General features: G+C 57.3%; 3 protein-coding genes across 3 annotated transcripts; 1 reads left to right on the top strand and 2 right to left on the bottom strand.

Moving 5' to 3' along the window:
• Positions 1 to 2,578: 2,578 nt before the first annotated feature.
• On the bottom strand, positions 2,579 to 8,832 carry BESB_046690 (putative BCS1 family; the record flags this gene model as incomplete). The annotated part of the gene is made up of 12 exons (XM_029363120.1): positions 2,579 to 2,877; positions 3,512 to 3,584; positions 4,133 to 4,217; positions 4,636 to 4,688; positions 5,030 to 5,192; positions 5,720 to 5,948; positions 6,512 to 6,582; positions 7,067 to 7,128; positions 7,412 to 7,557; positions 8,002 to 8,096; positions 8,233 to 8,365; positions 8,799 to 8,832. 12 exons carry the CDS (start codon positions 8,830 to 8,832, stop codon positions 2,579 to 2,581), a joined length of 1,443 nt encoding a protein of 480 aa, XP_029220486.1.
• Positions 8,833 to 10,414: 1,582 nt separating this feature from the next.
• On the top strand, positions 10,415 to 13,796 carry BESB_046680 (putative 50S ribosomal protein L3; the record flags this gene model as incomplete). The annotated part of the gene is made up of 6 exons (XM_029363119.1): positions 10,415 to 10,587; positions 10,875 to 11,193; positions 11,608 to 11,682; positions 12,204 to 12,342; positions 12,840 to 13,071; positions 13,406 to 13,796. 6 exons carry the CDS (start codon positions 10,415 to 10,417, stop codon positions 13,794 to 13,796), a joined length of 1,329 nt encoding a protein of 442 aa, XP_029220485.1.
• Positions 13,797 to 15,130: 1,334 nt separating this feature from the next.
• On the bottom strand, positions 15,131 to 18,601 carry BESB_046670 (uncharacterized protein; the record flags this gene model as incomplete). Its single annotated transcript, XM_029363118.1, has 2 exons — positions 15,131 to 15,436; positions 15,872 to 18,601. The coding sequence occupies 2 exons, from the start codon at positions 18,599 to 18,601 to the stop codon at positions 15,131 to 15,133; spliced, it is 3,036 nt and encodes a 1,011-aa protein (XP_029220484.1).
• Positions 18,602 to 19,426: the final 825 nt, after the last annotated feature.

Below are 19,426 nucleotides of genomic sequence, written 5' to 3'. Positions count from 1 at the left end.
TGTCGGAGCTTCTCGTCAGTCAGCGCAGATGCTTACGTAATAAATGTGTCCACGGTGGACTCTACTTTTTCTGAGGCTCTGCTGCTGCCGGAGCTCGCACGCACCACCCCCCTCACACAGCGAATTCCTGGTAGTCAGTAAATCATGGAGGCAGAACTGCTACACATTTCATTCATTTCCTTCTCTCATAGTTTCTGGAAGCCTGCTGCATGTGGCAAGCTTGATGCCCATACCACGCCTGCCACTAGCTGGCAGTGCGTCCAAAAAACTAGCCGCTGAGAGTGGCGACGGCTCATTAGGTAGCTCCAGAAGGCAGGAGGCCGTTTCCTGCCAAAATGGGCAGGCGCAGGCAAATCTGCAACTGTCCTAGTGACGGTGCCCCCCCTGTAACTGAACGAAGTCGACAGGGACTGACAGCACGAAACGAAAGCGGCGAGAATCCCCTCGAACGTCGTCGGCACAGCACCCCACAGGGCACTCTGGCGTCCACACCTACTCACATGAGGCGCTTCTCTATAGGACTGTCGGCGGCACTACCCAGTAAACGACGCCCATCCTGACCTCTCCTTCAACCTCTAGACGGCCCTACTTTTTCACAGGTGCACCAGCGTCACTCATCCGGAGAATCCTCTCGGACGTTCTCGGCAGAGCACCCCACAGGGCCCTCTCACCTCCACGCCTGCTCACGGCTGCGTTGATAGTGGCGTCGAGGGGCTTTCCTCTCTGGGGCTGCCCTCCCTCGGCTTTTCTTGTCATGTGGGGCGGCTTCACCCAGTAAAAAAAGTCAGTGTCTTGCTGCTCCTTAGACTTCATTCTGAGTGGTGTCACGATCATTTCGCAGATGGATTTGCGTTGCACCGTCTAAGATGCCGACGTTGTTTGCCGAAGGTGTCGCCCCATGGCAAAAGGTACCAATTGCTTCGCGATAAGTACTAAGATGCTGAATGCCATTCGCAGCGACATCAGCGCGGCACAAGACATTTCGGAAAAAGATCCAGTTGCACGCAGAAGCACATAAAAGGCGAGATATTGCTGCATTGTTGTACAAACAGAGCTTATTTCAGGTATTATGATGAGCGGTGGAAATCCTAACGAAGTCGGACAAAGTGCATTTCAGCTACGCATCTTATGTCGACCAGCCTTTTCTGCAGCTCAAGGCCGGCCTCACTACTGCGTATGCGCAATGTTTGACGGCACGGGGAAGGAAAAACACTCCGCCGCCGTACAACGCACAAGCTATGTCGTACCACTTCCCGGATGATCTGCTTCAACTGGAAACTTGGCGCTGCCAGGCACGCCTGTCAAACTGCCGCGGCGAACGATGCCCCGGGGTCCGTGAACACGTTCTGGAAGATCAGGAAAGGGCTCCGCCGAATCGCCCAGACGTGGCAGGCCCGGCTCGAGCGACCACCGCACCTTTTGCTACTGACACTAAACGGAAAAGACGGAAACGGTGTTACGTAATGCGTGACAGTCTACTGTGAGCCAGTATCGCGGACTGGGCGTTCTGCGATGGTGAATGCAGCAGGGACGAATGACGCGGTGTGATAATGCCCGAGCTCTTCAGTCAGCGTTGCATCAGCAGCACTCTGAACTCTATTCAGTGCGCTACTACACGCACCTGAGGTAAAGCATCTAAGTGCTCTGCGTCACGCAAAAGCGAGTCCCCGCGGTCCTCCCAATCATAGATTCTGGATGACAAATGTTTAAGGCAGACAAATGATCTACCACCCAACGTCACGGATTGAAAGCAACGTGACAAATGTATTGAAAACCGAACAAAAAAACGCCGGACGCGCTTTATTCTGGTGTGCGCACATTCAGACAGTCTAGGCCACCAGGCGACCCTAAAATACAGCGTGGACATCGAGCTCAAAGCCGCAAGAGAGACTGCGCTTTCCCCCCCCCTCCTCCCCCGTTATCTCGCAGGGAAAACGCAAACTAGAGGCAATAGCTTGAACGGACTACCACTACACCGAAACCGCACACCTCTGCTGCTAAAACGCTTGCAGGATATAAAAGCCCGTTTGTGCTCTGGAGAAATACTGTGGAGGCTCCTTCTGGTGTCGCCTCCTCGTTCGCTCTCCAAGGATCGTCTGGAACAAAAACCGTGTCTCAGTTCTACTACTCTACAACGTGGTCATGCCACACATCGCCGTAGAAACTTGGACTTACACTCGTCACCAACAGTCGCTACATGACAAGCGTGCCAGATTTAGAAATGTAAAGGCGTAGCCATTCCCTTGTCAGGCCATACCACAGCAGGACCCCTCCGCTGCGGAATCTTCCTTGAAGCACAACAGTTGCTTTCGCGCTGCTGCCACTACTCCGTCTCCACTACCCTGCTGACAAGTCTCCAATGTAAGGCGATAATTCGGGGAACAGCGTCGAGGGTGGGGGCGGGGAGCAGTGGACATCAGATGAACCATGTGCGCCAAACAATAATCTAGGCAGTGGCTGCCTTCAGACCGGCCCCGAAAAACATCTGCGGTGCCGACGGACAAACGAAAATTCAAAATTGGGCAGGAATAGCTGGCTGCTCAGACAGTCTGTGTGCGCGTCGGACTTCCCAGACTCCCTAGTTGGATAATGCTGCACTCTTCTTCTCGGCAGGCTCAGTCTTCTCCGTTTCCGCTGCGTGTGCCGCGGAATCGGACGCTTGAACTGCTTGTGAATTTCCTTTTGTTTCATGCTGGAGTGGGAGGCCTTCCTCTCCTTCCCGAGCCGGAGCGCCGTTCCCGCTCTTTGCCTCCTCACGTTCCCGCCTCACCGCCTCGCGGGCTTCTTGATCAGCTTTTCTCCACGATTCAGCCATATGCAAGGCCTGCGCGACGTTTTCTTTGCAGAACAGGAAGAATCCTTGGAGCTCCGCCATAGCTGCAGCCGCAAACAACAGAGCGACACAAGAGAAAAACCCACGGCGTCAAACTGGAGACAACAAAGCCTGCCACCACCCTGTTTTCCGAAGAAAGAGACACGTCACGCTGCAGTTAACCTTCCTCGAAACATCAGTCACGAATGCCACACAACGCTCTAGCATTTAGCCTAGAAACTACAGGGTACCCGCGCATCAACCTCATCTAGAACGCCAGTAGGAGCCTTCGTTGTCCTTTAGCACTCGGCACAGACTAAAAGCTATTTAGCGAACCGGACAATAGCGCGTCTCCGACCTGCGGCTTGGTATGAAACTTCATCACCGAAGCAAATTTTGCGAGAATGGGCAAGAGACGTTAGACATGAGAGGACAGCAGGCAATAACACAGTGGGTCCCCGTCGCCGGCTCAGTAGATGCGACGCCCCGCTGCGCCGAACTACGCACTATATACACTCTTAGAAAGGCAAATGTCCCGATTTGATGAACGACTTCAGAGAATCCGCACCACTGGCATTCAACAGAACAGAAAACAAAAGCGGCTCAGCGGCGAAGTGTGCACGCGCTGATACAGGGAAGCGCCTCGGAAGTGTCCTGTCCTAAGCTGCAAGAGGAGCCACGGCTGACGAGTTCACTTACATAACTGAATGCCGCCTAGAATCTCCACAAACTTGTCCGCTGACTCTTCCTCTCCCGGGAAAAACCGGAGGAACTGACATGGCAAACAAACACAACAACTGTGGAAGTGCTGGTGAGCTTCGAACACACTTCACAGAGCTTGATGAAGGCCAGAGTCTCGATACGGAAAGAAACTGCGCCTGCAACAAGCCTTGAGAGCTCCGTGCATGCATCTCATATACGACTAATGTTATGCTGCAACTCATAGCGTATCCGTTTGTATGGCCTCCGCTGATTCATACTTTGAACGACGGCGCCATCCTCGGTGATCACAACAAACTACGCATGCATGCCGAAATACACAAACTAGCATATATACAGATGTGGGCCTAGACGCAACTAGATACGCATATACACATGTCGACAGATCTCGCGCACCGTTCCATATCTTGCAAACAGCGAACGGCTCGCTTACAGCAGCAGAGGTGTAGTATAAGAAAAACAGAAAATCGGTCGACCCCGCACATAAAACACCTGGTCTGGCATTCTTCAACGCTGTCGGCTTGCTGTGGGGGAGGCACCTGGCCTTCCCGACGAGCCGGAGAGAGGAGATTCGCCTGCCAAGATTCTCCCGCGGCTCACCTGTCTCCGCAGCTGTAGCGGGGTGGCGTATCCAACTCTAACCTTGATGTCGATGCGACCCGGGCGAATGAGCGAATCAGGAAGTCTGCGCGCATACGGATAAAGAAGCCATACTCCCGTAATGACAATGCAGCCGTGAAGCACTGAGCCCCGTATCCAGAATCCTTACGCAGAGCTGCGTAGGGATAAAGGCTTCGACCGGCAGTCATTAAAACTTGAAAAAGCCAAGACCACGAGGCTGGGCACGCATTCCGCTCGCCCAACTTCCACTCATGTACTTGGACGTCACCCGGAGCAGCCACTTCTGGCGTTGGGCGTACTACAAAGTCGCCCGTGAGAAGTCCGGGTGCGTCAGGGGGTGACGTCTGAGGCAGATGGGACTCCAGCAGCTCAGACAGATGCACGCGCACGCCTGCCGGGGGTGGGAAAGTGTGGATGCTGGTCCAGATCGTGCGCAGTTGCTAGGCAGTGAGAGGATTTCGTTCAGAAGCTGCTAGTCTCACCTTTCAGGGTGATTGGTGGTCATGAACGTGACGCGCTCCTCGGTTGCCACGACCTGAAAAAAAAAACGCACAGGAGTCTCTCGGTACAAACGCCGTGGCTCCGCGCCCGCGACCTGAGTTCGTGCATAGAATCTACTCAGCAGCACGTTTTAACATACGTGTAAGTGCCCTCATATCCTGCCCTATCCGACTATGCACCCAAGTTCATGAGGGCGCTGCGCGACTGCAAGCGGTCTACGCCCTTTACAATGTGTCAACGCAATCGACGCAAGCGTGTCAGTCTGCGTCAGACTACGCATTTATGGAATTTGCCCCTGTCGGGACAAGTAATCAACGGTCGGGCGGTGGCTAATGTGCTGACGTGGTCGTAGCAACGGGGGAATGTGAAACGCACTCCATCGAGGGCATTCAACAGGCCGCTGAACGTCACGCCGCGCATGCCGTAGGGATTCGCGCCCTTGCGGTCCTCTGCGACGCCTCCACCGGCGACTGTCTCCGACCGCTGGATCGCGCCGTCAATGTCCTCGAGAAGCAGAATAGACTGAGGAGGGACCGTCCTGACCAACGGAAACAAACCGCAAACCGCAGCCTCTGCAGTGGGAGAAAAGAAGCCCGCGCGTCTCAACGCACATGCAACGAGGCGACGCGCGCGCGCCGCTGCCTTCGAAACGCAAACCTGGCTGCGGCACCAGAGGCGCGACCGACCAACCAATCGCCGAAAAACGAGATCTCGACAGACGCGAGACCTTCAGTGCCGCCGCCAAGACGAGAGAACATCGTGAAGAGGCGATGCGAGCCAAGCCAAAGCAAAAACAGAGGGCGGCTCGTCGCGAGTACCGCAGACAAACACCGTCTCCGATAACCGAAGGCAGATGGAATCAGATGCGGTACAACGTTAGGGAAGAGGCGTAGAATTGCGCTGCATATTTTGGTCTACGCTGACGCGGTGGGGTCATCAGACCTTCCACTTGAGGGAACCGTACCAGCCACACACGCACATGCACGAATCAAGGTATCGGCTTCGAGGACACAGGCCAGCGCCGCTGCGTCCGCACCGACGGGTTCGGAGGCGTATACAACTTACGCAAGGAGGTACTGAAGCCGGTCGTCAGTCATGAGAGGGTCGCCGACATTCATGACGCAGATGTTATACTTGAGTTTGCCAGCCAGAGCCATGACAAAGCTGCTTTTGCCACATCCGGGCGGACCGTGGAGCAGGTAACCTCTTCGGTAGGGAATGCCGCGCGCGAGATACCAGTCCGACGCCTTCAAGAAGCTCTGCACGTCTTCGAAGACGTGCTCAGCCACGCCGTCTGCGGAGAAAAAGAAAAAGACGCGGAACTGCGCATGCTCGGAAGTGGCGCAGAGCCAAAGCAGCAAGGAGTCACGCCACTCCAGCCGCGGCCGCACAATCAAGGTCAAAGGATTCACCTTACACTCCTCGTCAACAACTCAATGTAGGAGCTCAGAGACCCATACGAATGTAAATACATATATACAGACATTCACACGTACAGACGAACATACATTTACAGGTAGACATGTAGGTGGGTAGACGCATAGACACATACATATACAACAAGCTACAGTGCACGTCAACATACAACTCCCGCAGGCTTTGGCGGGGGCTGGCCCTGGGCGTCTGCGCGAGGTGAGTCGGCAAGGCGCCGACGCTCCCGCCGCAGCGTGCGCCTACCACACATAGCCCTCCCGGCATAAAGAAACAGGGAGGTCCCAGTTCGTACACGCCCATATCTACATCTGAGGCGAAGCAGCAGAGCTTTTTGTCTCTAGCGACGCGCCAGCCATCCCTTAGTCCTTTGGTTCGGGTGTGCGACGGCCGCTAGGGTTAGAAGCACTGCTCCTGGCCACGTACCAGCCAAGATGACCGAATCAAACGGCCGCACAGTCTTGGGCTCGCCGTATCGCCTCCACTCGGAAGCGACGCTGAAAAGAGCCAGGGCGCAGGCACTCACACCAAGAGATTCGCCTTTGATGATGAAAGTCTTTCAGGTCTCAGGTAGCGCGCCGAAAACTTAGGCGAAGCAGATCGCGAACCCGCCTCCACAGGGAGGCAGGTGTTCCCTCTGTGCGCCGGTGGAGGCAGCAGCACGAAACAAATGCTCTATCCACGCGTCGACGACCGCGCTGAAGCACGCGCACCCGACTCCACCTGTCACTCTTCGCATGGCGGCGACGCCGTCACCGGCAGCGCGTTCTGTTCCTTCCGCGGCTCGCCCGTCATGCGCGCACGAGGCAGAAGACACAGCCTCACGCGAGACGATGAAAAGGAACGGGACTGTAGACATTTCGAACAAAAGTTGGTTAGTCCTCGGCGTCCCAACGTAGACTTCGGCGACACATCTACAAGCCGGCGACCTCGGCGGGACTCTCGCCCTGAGGCACGACGGGGGGCGAAGGCGGTCCGCACCTTCGGAATACGACGGTCTTCCCTTCCTCCTTTTCGAGCGCGATGCGACGAGCCTCTTCAAGCTGCAGCAAGCGTTGACACATTCGCAAGAAAACACACGGATAGCCGGCATCTTCTCACCTACAGAGTTGCGAGCATAAATAGAGATAGGGTGAGGAGGCAGGTTTCCGCTCCCGTTGCGAGTGGATGGAGTCTCGTGAGAGACCTGAAAGCCGTCTGGTGGCGCCAAGCCTCGTTCCGCAGCTCCATCCCCGCCTTCCCCCCTCCCCCGCCGCAGCCAGCCACGGCGCAGCACTCTGCTGAGGCAGAAGGCTCGTCCGCAGGCTCGCTGCTTTGAAAACGCACGATTTCGTGGATGACGTGGCGCTGGAGGGCGAGCGTCTGCAGCGTCAGCGTCTCCCAGGGCGTGCCCGTCTGAAAGTCCATCGTCTCGCCCGATCGCGTGCGCTCGATGACGAGGAAGGCGTGTTTGTAGCGCATCACGTGCCGGCCTGCGAGCCCACCAGCCAACAAAAGAACAAACCCGCAGAACTCAACCGACTAAGGGGAGCGCGGAGAGCGAGCTGCGCACCTCTTGGAGAGCTGAGAGGAAGCGAAAAAGTCGAGAAAAAGGAAACGAAAAACGCGCCTTGTGTATGCTCCAACAAGAGCAAACCGCATCGGCTCACACGAGAAGATGAAGGAGGAAACGGAAGAAACCAGAGAGTCGAGAAACGCCGCCGGTCGCGCCGCGCACGCACTGCAGGGTTTAGGGTTTACGTCAACATTCCAGGTACCACAACTTTCGATCCTCAGGCAGGAACGTTTCAGCCAGGCGAGAGCAGAGTCACATGAGAGCGACAGCGGACAGGCAACCGGCAACGAGACGGATCTTTGACGATTCCGCCTCCTATGCAGCGAGAAGGCGATCGCAGCTGGCGTGTGGAGAGCCCTACCGGGGCTCGGAATGAAATTGAAGACGGCCTGAACGTTGCCAGCGTTGTCTTTGCAGTACTCAGTCGAGACGCCGAGATGGTGCGCCAAACAGCCTCTGCAAGCCGAGAGAGAGCGACGGAAAGCAGATAAACAGGTGCATCACCTGCGTGTATCACCCTGCGACCCGACGGATGAGGAAGTCACGAAATGACACAGATCGAGGGCCGAAAAGCGAAGAGAAGGCCGCTGACCTGGCAACGAGCCACTGCATGACCCATGGGTACGCAGGATCGCGCACGGGAATCTCCAGCGAGGTGAGCAGCTGCCGCCGCGCGACCGCCTGTGCCGTCTGCCAACTGCGGCGCGCCAGAGCTGCGCCGGTTCCTGAACGGAAAAACGGAGAAAATACAGGAACGCCAATGAAAATACGAAACACGCACGCGTGGGGGGGAGACACACCGCCTCACGGCCTTCGCCACGAGAGGACGAGCCTGCAGCGGAGGCGATCAGTGAAGGCGCGCGGCGCGCGCAGCACGTCGTGTTCAGAACGCCGCCACCGACTCGCTCGCGAAAGAAAGAGAGACGTGCCACGGGTCCCGAAACGCCAGGCGAGGGGAAGGAGACTTGCCTAAAACAGCGAGGCCGAAACCCGCGTTGAAGAGAGGATTCTCCGTCAGGAAAGAAGGCATCCACGACAACGGCCAGGGCTTGGGCTGCGGATCTACGGGTGCGCCCTCAGCCGGCGACGACGAGAGCGGGCGAGGAGACAGGCCCGAAGGGGGGGGCGTCGCCGCCTGCGAGCGCTGCGGATCCCTACCCAGGGAGGGTGGAAGTGAAAAGGCAGACGCCATGGAGTGCCGCGCAGGAGGAAAGGAAAAAGCAGAAGAGGAGAGAGAGAGAAGGGACTCCGATGACGCCGAGCAGGCGAACAGGGAGAAAAGAACAGAAGGAGCAGCAGCGCAGGAGAATGTAGGCGAAGAGACTACGACCCGCGAAGGAGTTTGAACTGAGAGGAAGCGGGAGAGAAGAGACAGGGAAGATAGCAGAAGACGGAAAAGGGCAGTGAGAAGAAGACGCTGAAGAAGAGGGAGAGAACCAGAAGAGGAACGAAACTACTATGAACGCGGCTTCAGAGAGACAAGCAATGAACTCTTCTTCTCTAGGTCTTAAACTCCGCCAAAGGGGTTGCGGGATGTCTTTCTTCTTATTTGTATCCCTGCTTGATGTCGTTTTTTGGAATATCCTGCGGCCGCGGTTCTGGGCGCAGAGAGTCTCTGTGCGAGCCCCCCTCCCACTTCGGCTCCAGGGAGAGTCTTCGGGGCTGGCAAGCCTCTTCAGCGTCGCTGCACGTCTCTTTTTCCTCTCCTCGCCATCTCCGTTGTGTTTTTCTCTGCCGTTATCCGCGAACTTGAGGCCTCGAGTGCACGTAAAGACGAAAAAAACCGACACCGCGTGGAAACGTCGCCGCCAAGAAGCGCCTGGAATAAAGGGGAACTCGTCCTACAGCAGCTCCTGCATAATGAAGTCGCCTCGAGGCGAGGGTTGGAGCAGAGGCGGAGACAGGAATCGACCCATTTTCACACATTTTCGCTGTTTCACGTGAATTCGATGCATGCGCATGCGACGACGAGACAAATCACATGTGCGCGACACACGTCAGCCATGGCGTCAAGCCGCGCGTCCACAGGCCTCATTATTTTAACCCTTGCTCTCTTTGCCTCATGTGTTCATGGTTCTGAGGGTTTTCTCTCGATCCCCTCCTGTTGCTTCTTCTTCGACTTCTCACTCGCCTCTGTGTGCGTCGAGGCTGCGGCGCGAAGTGGCGGGCCCTTCTGTCTTGAGCGAGGAGACACAAGACTGTGCGTTGCTTCCGATTCTCCGAAAAACCTGCTCTTCTATGGTTTCGCGAGATTCCAAAGTCGACAGTCTCCCTTGGCTGGCTGGCCGTTCGATTTTTTTCTGCCGTGTGAGGGAAAGAGTCCTGCTTCTCGGCCGCTGACGTCGTTGCTCCCAACCTGCGGGTAGCTGCCTTCGTGCATTCTTGCAGAAATAGAATATGCACTATGGAGCGAGTCTGCGGTGTGAGAGGCAGGGAAGGAGTGAGGAGGCTTGAATGACGCGACTGCCGTCTTTGTTTTAGCCTCTCGGCTTCTAATGAATGCGAAAAGCCGCGACAATCCCACTTGTGTATGGAAACCGTGCAGATCATGAAAGCGCCCGGGGGTGTCTCACCAGACACCCGACGTCTTCGCTGTTGTTCTCTCTCTTTTCGTTTTCTGTTCCTGGCTCTCTCTGCGAGTCTTCTCCAGCTCCAGGGCTCTATCCCGGCGGCAGCTACGCTTCGTCATTCTCGCGGCTCGCTGTCCTCGCTTCTCTGCGCGGTCTCGCACGCTGCCGTCCATCCGTCTCTCCGTGTCGCCCCTTTTGCGGTTCATGCATCTGCGCAGCTGCCCGCGCTCTCTCCCGGGTGGAGGTTCTTTGGCAGCTTTAGTCTTCCACGTGCCTCAGATGCCCTCGCCTTTCCTCCGCCCAGTGACAGCCGCGCCAGAAGAGCTGGGGCGGGAGGCGAAGGCGCAGAAGGATCGGGTGACGGTAGAGCTCCCCCCGTGCGTCTCCCTTTCTCGACATGCAGCGAAGCGGACTCAGCGACAACTCGCGAAAGATTCCTCCGGGAGCGAAACGTCTGTCCCTTCTCCGCTTGCCGGCGTTCGTCCTTTTCTTCTCCCTTGTCCTTCGTGCTGCCGTCGTTTTCGTTCTTCTCCGTCTTCTCCGCGCCGCCGCACGCCTCCTCTCCCTGCCTCGCGGCTTCCTTCGCCTCGCCGCGCCTCTTTGCCGCTGCGAATCTCTCTTTTTCCCCTCGCGCGGGCTTCGCTTCTTTCGTGTCTACGCGCAGGAGCTCGTTCCTGTCGGGCGAGACGAGTCTTCTGCCCTGGGAATTCGCGAGCCGGCGAGACCGGACGCCGACGGCTGGGCTCGCGGCAAGCGACAGAGCGTTCCCATTCGCTTCGTCTTCCTTCCTGACCTCGTCGCTTTCGTCTCTCGGCGCCTGCCCCCCGGCGTCTCCACTCCATTCTTTTGCCTCCGAAACTGGTTTCGCGAGAGAGGGGGTCGACCCGGCCGGCTTGGCGCCGAGTCAGCCTGAGGGCTGGGGGGACCCCTTGAGCGGCGAGCGCGGCGCAGGAGCAAGCACTGCGCTTCGCATGGTTAAAAAGGTAGGCGCCTCTCCCCTCTCGGTCGGTCTTCTCTCTCTGCGTGCGTGCGTCAAAACCGTGCTTAGATGCGCTCTCTTCTGCACTCGCTTGCGGCCGTGGGTACGAGTGCATCGTGAGTGAGAACTCCCCTTCTGCAGGCGAGCAGCCTGCGTGCCAGGCTTCTGCGTTTCCTCTTTCTGAGGATGTTACACTACGAGTTAGACTCCTGGCTTCGGTCTCCAAGGGGTGTTTTTACCGGATCCCAGTTCTCTTGTGCTTCTTGCTGCCATCACGTTAAGTGTGCAAAGTATAGTGGTATCCAGCGCACCTGTGAAAACCGACGCTCACGCCCCCGTCCTGTCTCTCGTGTCTTCGCAAGGCGCAGCGGGCAGCCATTTCAGTTTTCTCTCCGCGTTTGCTGTGTCTTCGCTTCAGTACGTGGGTCTGCGCTCGCCCGACGACCCGCGCGACTACCTGCTCGATATCCGCTGGCCTGACCAGAAGCCGGAGGTAACAAGCGACTCAGCAGGCGTCAGACGCTGCAGTGGCGAGAGGGGCACTAGCCAGCGGGAGGCAGCTAAGTGAGGAGTCGCAGCTCAGCGAGGCGCGCGAAGGGTGGAAGGGAGAGGAGCCAGGAAGAAAAGGCAGAACGCGAAAGAACAGTGCAATTGGAAATGATCGTTTAGGCCGAGTCTCCGCCGGCGGCGCCGCGCGGCCTCAACCGTCTGCGGCGCGGGTCGCGAGGAAGCAAGCGACCCTGTGTCGAGCACCTTCTTTAACCGGTACACGTTGAGGAAACTCGTGCTCGGAGGCATTTCTGTGCGGTTGCCTTCAGTGCGAAAATCGAGTCGAGGCGCGCGCTTGGGAGGGTCGTCGCTTTCTGTCTGTCCTGCGTCTGCCGTCTAGTCAGGCGCGTGGGGTTTCGAGGGGCTCTTTCGCGGATATCTCCCTCGTCTGCCTGCGGCCTCGTGGGCTCTCGGCAGTCGCCGTCAACGCAGCGTTGCGGTTTGCGAAACCTTCCGTGTCTGCAGATTGAACTGCTGGCGCGGAAGATTGACATGACTGCCTGCTTTTCGCCCGACGGCCAAGCGGAGCCAGTCACACTGCTTCAGGTCCTACCGGCGACGATAGTTCAGTTTCTAGAATACGGCAAAGCCGTCGTCTCGTATGGTGCGTCTGAGCGTCGCGACTCGTGACTTCGCTCCAAACCTGGCTGGCGGTTGGAGCCGGCAACGCGTCCCCTTTCCCGTTCCGTCGTTCTCTCAAGCCTGTGTTGTGTGTTGTGTGTGTCTTTCTTGTCTGTATTTCTATCTTGGATTCTCGACGTGTTCAGTAGTTCGCGCGTTTCTTGCTGCGCTGTTTTATTTTGCTCCAAGGCTCTCCTTCCCTCTCGTCTCTCTGATGCCTTGGAGTCCACTCTTTCATCCCCCCTTCCCCCGCCTCCTCCCCTCCTTCTGTGTCGAGTTACTGCTGCACGATTTCCTTCCGGCCACTTTTTTTCTTGGCATGTCTCCCTTCCACATGATGCGCCTCCGCCTCGTGTCGCTGTCCCCTTTCCGTTCTGTCTCTGTTGTCCTCCTCTCCTCTCGTGGCGTCGTTTTCTTCACGTCGTGAATGTTCGCCTGTCGCCTGCGCCTAATTTCTTCGCGGCTCCGCGCTTTTCTCAGACATGCCGAAGCGGCGGCGGCTCTTCGTGCGGCGCCCGACGCTCGGCAAGCTGCAGCGCGTCGGCGCGACGGGCTTCGAGACAGCCACGGTGACTGTCCGCCCCCCCAACGAGTTCATTCTGGGTCAGATTCTCGACGTTTCGTCTCTCATGGGGGCAAAGCGCGTCCACGTCCGCGCGCTGAAAAAAGGCAAAGGTTTCCAAGGCACCGTGACCCGCTTCGGCTTCAACAGGTACGCCGCATTTGGGCCGCCCTCAGCGAGCCACGAGGCGCACGCGGCCGCCCCGCTGCCTTTCCTTCTCTGCAGGTGCCGCGCCGTCTTCCTGCCTGCCTTGAGGGGACGTGCGCGCGCCTGTCCCTGTCGGGTTCGACGCCATGCCCCCCGCCCCTAGGTGTGTTTGTCTCTTCGGTGGGAGCCCTGTTTTCCTGGCTCCGCCGCCGCGGGCACCGCCTTTCCACCTACTTCTCGGGGGCCCTGTCCCCCCCTCTGCGTTGCAGTTTCCTTGGCTCCCATTCGGCTCAGCGCACGGGGGGTTTTCTTGCGTGTGGCGCTGTCCCTTCTGTAGGGGACCGATGACCCATGGGTCGACGCACCACCGCGGCTCGGGCTCGGTCGGCGCCGGCACCGATCCGGGGCGCGTGCTTCCAGGCACGCGCATGCCAGGTCGCGATAAAGCAAAGTACGCGACAGTCCGAAATCTACGGGTGCTGGGCTTCAATCCGAAGCAGAACCTCTTGGTCGTCCGCGGCAGCGTGCCTGGCTGGGACATGCGCACCGTCGTCCGCGTGGTTTGGGAACGGTGGCGAGAGGACTGTCTAGACGACCGCTCTCGACTCATCGAGAAGGAGCGCGAGGACAGGCTCCAGCTGGCGGGCGCCGTCAAGTCGAAGGGCGTCAAATCGGTGAAGAACGCAGGCCCCAAGAAGGGAGGTGGCGGCGGGAAGAAAAAGAAGTGAAAGCGCACACAGGGCGGAGAGTCCGGTGACCCAGGACGCCTCGCAGTGTCTCCGCGTGGAGCGGGCACAGGCGTGTGGCGCAGCCGATTCAAAGAGGGGCGCTGCTCCCTCTGCATGTCTCGCCGGATGTTCCTTGCCTCCTCTTGCGGTCGGCAACGGCGACTTGGCAAGCGGCTCCCTCACGCAGTGTCCCTGTGTGCTGGAAAGTCGTCTTACGGGAGGCGATGGTCAGAGGAGTCCCACCGAGAGCGTGCGATACGCCTTGTAACGTGTAACGTGTCTTCTGCAAATTCACAGCGGGAGGGGAGCTCTGTCTTTTGAAACGCTGGTGAGTCACTGCCAGCGGAGCAGCGAGAGTGCGGCCCAGGACACTGCGAAGGAGCGAAGGACTAAGAGCCTCCATCGCCGGACGCTCTTTGGTTCGCTTTGTGCACATTGAGAGAATTAGCTGGCCGTGAACTAGCTTTGCTGACTGACTTCTGCTCAACAGCAAGGCAGCAGTGAGCCGACATGGCGGTGCGAATCCCGTCCGAGGATGTATCTAATGCTGTAGCCAGCAATGTGACGAGTGGCGTTTCAGGGCACGGTCGATCGCAGTCTGCATGTTGAGAGCGCAGTGTGAGAGTAGCCTGCGAAGCATCGCAGTGCAAGGGATCGGCAGTAGGTACCCCTACGCAGAAGGGGGCGAGCTGGAAATGAGACGACACGAAGCAGCAAGTGCGGCACTTCGCCCTCCGGCGGCTGACACGAAAGCAGTGAGGTGAAAATGGTTCCCATCTGGGGGTCTGCCGCTTCTACGGTGACAGCGGTGACCACCTGCGCCTCGCTGGAGGAGTCGGCTTTCGTCTCTCTTTATCCTTCATCGTCTGCCTGACTGCCGATGGGGGTCTCCACTCGACCGTAGCAGGCGCAGTGAGCACAGCTTGCACAGAGGACGTCAAAGAGACGCAGGGGCACGGAGCGCGACACTCAGCAAGCTAGCAGCGTCTTCGGGTTTGGCGAGTGTCGGGTCCCCTGCGAAGATTTTTCCCCCGCAGAGACATTGCTCCAACCCGGCGACTCTCGCACGACCCCTTCTGAGAAAATGCGCGAGGAGCCCCACTGTGCCGCAAGCGACTCAGGGCGCGGCTCGGACGTCTGGGCGGCGTTTTCTTCCTACCCACAGACGTCACAGAAAAGTAGAGATCCAAGCGAGAATGCATGACGTAGCTGGACGCGCGTCTTTCGCAGCACAACTTCAACATCGCTCTGCGAGTCCGGCGGACGGCTGCGCTGGGCACGTATCGCCGTAACTCTGTGGCGCATGATGAGACGGAGCTGCGTGAGGGCAGCGGCTACTTGACAAGGTTCAGTTGGTTAAGCATTTCGTGCTGGCAGTTGTCGGGGAGGAGCAGCTTGTCCCCATTGATGTGGGCAAAACGCACATAACGCAAGAGGCCAAAGTAGAGAAGAATGCCTGCGCAGTTAATCGTGCAAAGCATGACCAGAGGGCCGTCGTGGTGATTGTTGAACCCGTCTTTCAGGCTGCGGTAGAAGCGGCTGATAGTCTGAACCTTGTAGACCGTGAACACCTCGACAATATCGAAGGAAAACATGATGAAGAGACGCATGCGGCCGTCAAGGGTTCGGAAGAGACCAAACTGCAAACGCACACATCCAGAGAAAGAAGGCAGCGCTTCGCGAGGCTTCACATTGGCAGCCATTCGCGGCAGCGCCTAGGGTTTGGGGTTCTGATACGCAGCTGCAGGATGAACCTGCCTGAAGGTCTGCGGCATATCTCAGCGTCTGCGAACTGTCCGCACGCGTCCTCGCGCAAGAGTGAACTGATTTCTCTATCCCAGCCACACGCCGGTACCTGCGCGTGATGTCTGACTGCCGCGCTATTCAATCCCTTCATCTACAGCCCCGATGTAGCGGCTTTCAAATTCGCACAGACCTCTAGCAGGTGCCAGCGCCCCTGTTTCGGTGGTTTCTTTTCGTTGATGCCTAGTGCACGTATTTGTGTTGTGATACGGTTTTCACGATTCGGAGCAGACGCGTCAGAGGCGCGCGCGGAAGAGAGTCCGGAGACCTACGGTTTGGTACGCGGGGAGGAGCCCGACTTTGGTGTTTTCTGCAATGATGTCGGTGACGACGAGAGACAGGGAAGACATGAGTTTCTGCAGCAACCTGGGCCACGTGCGGTTGTAGATGAGCGACTGGACTTCCTCAACGACCTGAGAGAGCCAGGCGGCGTGCATGGTGCGGAAGGCCGAGTCTTTGCGGCTGCGGAAAATATCGGCGAGGGTGAGCGCCGTTGACCTGTGAGACTTCTTCTTCGGCGCCTGCACCTGGGAATCTGAGCCGGTGGCGAGAATTGACTCCGTTCCGGAGTCTGAGCTGTGATGAAATCTCCCGAAGGAACTCGAGCTCCGCTTCGAGTGCGAAGAAGCTGTGATGGGCACGTTGCGCACTACCACGAGCTCCGTCGCATAGGCGTATTCGACATCGCATTCTTCGACGTCGATTTCGTTCTGCGTGGACGAGGACCTCTTTCGAAAAGGGTTTGTATGCCGCGTTTTGTGGGCGCGCTCCGAGAGCTGCTGAAGAACGCGTCTCGATTCCGCCTTAAAATGAACCATGATGTCGTGACCCAGGTCTTTGAAGAAAGTGCCGACGAGTTTCCCGAAGCCCCGCGCGGCCTTCATGGGTGTGCCTTTGTTGGGCGCGTCCCAGGGCTCGTTGTCGTGGATGTTGCTAAGTGTGCGTATGCCGAACTCGCGAATGCGGCTGTGCGCGCGGCAGGCGACACTCCGCATTCGGCTCTCCGCGCGCTGCTTGTTCAACCCAAACAGAAGCTGAGAGCGCCAAACGGTGAAAGTGAGACACCTCGGCGCGAGGAATGGGCGCACCACAAGGACTTGGAACCAGTGGAGGGCGGACAAGATTCTCCGATTCTTGCGGGTGTCCACAGACCTCAGCTCGAGGAAGAAAAGTATGCACGACTCGTTGTACCGAATGCAAAAGTGCCACATCGAGTAGATGAAGTCCTTAAAAATCATAATGAAGAAGATGAAGACGTTCGAGGTCTTGACCATGACTGCGCGCAGAAGCAGGAACCGCCAGCTGTCCCAGATCATGTTGAACCACGTGATGATTTTCTCAAACTCGACTGCGTCGCTGCCAAAGCCCTTGCGGTACGGAATATACACAGCATTTCGGAATCGCGGCTTCTCTGTGGGATCATCAACTCCCGATGTCATTCTTCCGTGTCTTCCGCAGCTCCTTAAGCTGGCAATCTTCTCAAGGTCTTTTTCCATTGAGCCTGCGGCTGCCATGAGACGTGTAAAGCTGTTGCTCGATTTCGATGCCCAGTCCCCCACTGGGGCTTTCCCCGCGGAGGAGGCAGTGGAGGGTTTTCGCATATCCTCGTTGAACGAGAGGGGATGCAGGTCGGGGCTTGTGTTGCTTCGTGACGCTGTATCGTGCACCGATTCACTCTGTGAATGCGTGGCGTTAGCGGCGCTGCACGCCCCTCTGTCGAGGCTGGTGCGGCTGCTTCCATGCGGAAGGCCGTCGGCCGGATGTCCAACGAGGATGTCTAAATGCGTTGCAGATCGGCTCGTGGCGCCGGATGGGTCGGCGCCGCCCTCATCGCCGCCGTGGGGAAGTGCTGCTGCAGGCGGCGGCGTGCCCGCAATTTTCAGACTGACTTCGCTGCAGGACAAAGGAGGCGTCGCCTGCAAAACTGGGTCCTGGCGCAGCTCAACGACCGCGGTCTCTTCGTACACTGCGCTGGACATGCCGCTTGTTCTTTCCCGCTCCATTTTCTGGAGTTCGGCTGCCGCAGCAGAGATGCTTGTTCGACCCGAACTCTTTTTGCGGCCCAGCGCGATGCTGCTGTGACGCATCCCCGGATCGAGTGTTCCAATGTCGCTCGGGTTGATGAGCGTCGTCCGCTTGGAGAGAGGGTCTTGAGGCGAGTAGTTCGAGTCGTGGGCTTGGAGAGAGACGTAGTCGTAGAGAGACACTTTCCCATCGACTCCGTAAGACACGTTGTAGAAGAACCGAGCTAGAACGACGCAGAGCTTCTGGGTTGCAGGCAAGAAAAGAGACCCGTATACATTCGTGAGAATCAATTCAAAGACGGCAAGAAGAAAGGTGTTAACATTCAGTGCTGTAAAGGTATTCTGCATGAGTTCGAAAAAGGGCAGGAAGACAGACCGACTGAACCAGTCAACGAAAAGGAACATGAGGCCAGGCCCGGCTAACGTTGTCGTGCGTCTGAACTGGTCGATTGTTTGGGAGGTCCCGACTCCGTACAGCATAGACACCGTGGCCCCCAAGAAGAAGGAGACCAGCAGGGGATAGTTGAAGCTCTTGAGTCCCGGGAACCACTCGCGGACTATCGGCATTGTCTGGACGTAGTAAAAGACCGAATTCAGAGTAATCTCAGGAGCTAGGAAGGCAATGATGGAGAGCAGCTCTCGCCGAAAGCTGAGAACCATACCACCTGTAGCCCAAAGCTTCACATATAGGACGTACGTCGAATGCATAATGCATTCATTCACGACAAACACCCAGATTATGGAGTTTATATTTGCGTAGGCAAGCGGACTCGCTTCGCAGTCAATGTCGCCTTCTGCCCCTTCGATTGGACAGGTAATTTGAGGAAGCGGATTGGACAGCATGTTTCCCTCATCATCGTACCAGTTCTGCTCTCTCACAATGATCATAAGAGCGATAAGAGGGTAGGCCAGTGTGCAAAGCATCAAGCCTAAATACACAACCCTCTTATCGACGCTGATCTCACCCGAGCACTTCATCTGTTTTTCCTTCTCCATTTTGGTCGCAGAACAGTAGCAGGAAGGGCGCTAAAGCAGGGAGAGTTGCAGGCAAGCGCATAAATGCGCCTCCAGCCAAGTGCCTTCTACTAATATCTCTGTTATATAAACCCTTTAGCATTCGAAACGGCTCTCTTAAAGAGGATGCGGCGGCCGCAGGCACGCCGTTCTTCAGCCACGTAGTAAACCGACTGACGAGGTTAACACAGTTTGAGTGCTGGGCGGCAGCGTCTGATCCAAGCTTACAGTCGAGATTGTAGCAACAAATGCTGCGTGTTTCGCTATCATTCCTGTCGCTAGTTAAATGCGGCGTTCTTGCGTGAGTTCAATTTGTCGGGAAGGGCCAGGTTCCCATGCAGACCCGGCATGGCTCTCGGTATGCTCTTTGTCAACTTGAAGAGCGTAGCCGACGCTCCTGGCAATGGACACGAGCCAGAGAAAGGGTTCACGGAGGACTCCGTCTCAATGCAGCGCGGGACCTTTCCTCGCCTGCCATGCAATCCACGAAATACAGCATTCGTTTCTGGGAGAAGCATGGGAAAAGCGGGGCGGCTGAAGCCCGTGGGGCTGGTGTGGGACGGGTTGCAGAGCTTCCCCCCCATCAGGCCGAAGCGTTCACACCGTGTACGCCTTGGTTTGTGAGTGAGTAGCTCGTTTATTCATAAAAAAGCAATTTCCCAGTCACTGAAATCAAACAATATAGCTTGCATCATCTAGAGTGTCAGGGTGGACCACCTGCGGCGGCCGCCACGCATTGGCAGCAGAGAGGCGTTACACTTCTATTAATAGTGCTTCCAGTCGGCTTCG

This window comes from Besnoitia besnoiti, chromosome III (assembly GCF_002563875.1).
Source record: "Besnoitia besnoiti strain Bb-Ger1 chromosome III, whole genome shotgun sequence".
Classification (NCBI taxonomy): domain Eukaryota; phylum Apicomplexa; class Conoidasida; order Eucoccidiorida; family Sarcocystidae; genus Besnoitia; species Besnoitia besnoiti.
Note: the sequence above shows the minus strand (reverse complement) of the source record. Positions and strands in the feature narration are given on the sequence as shown.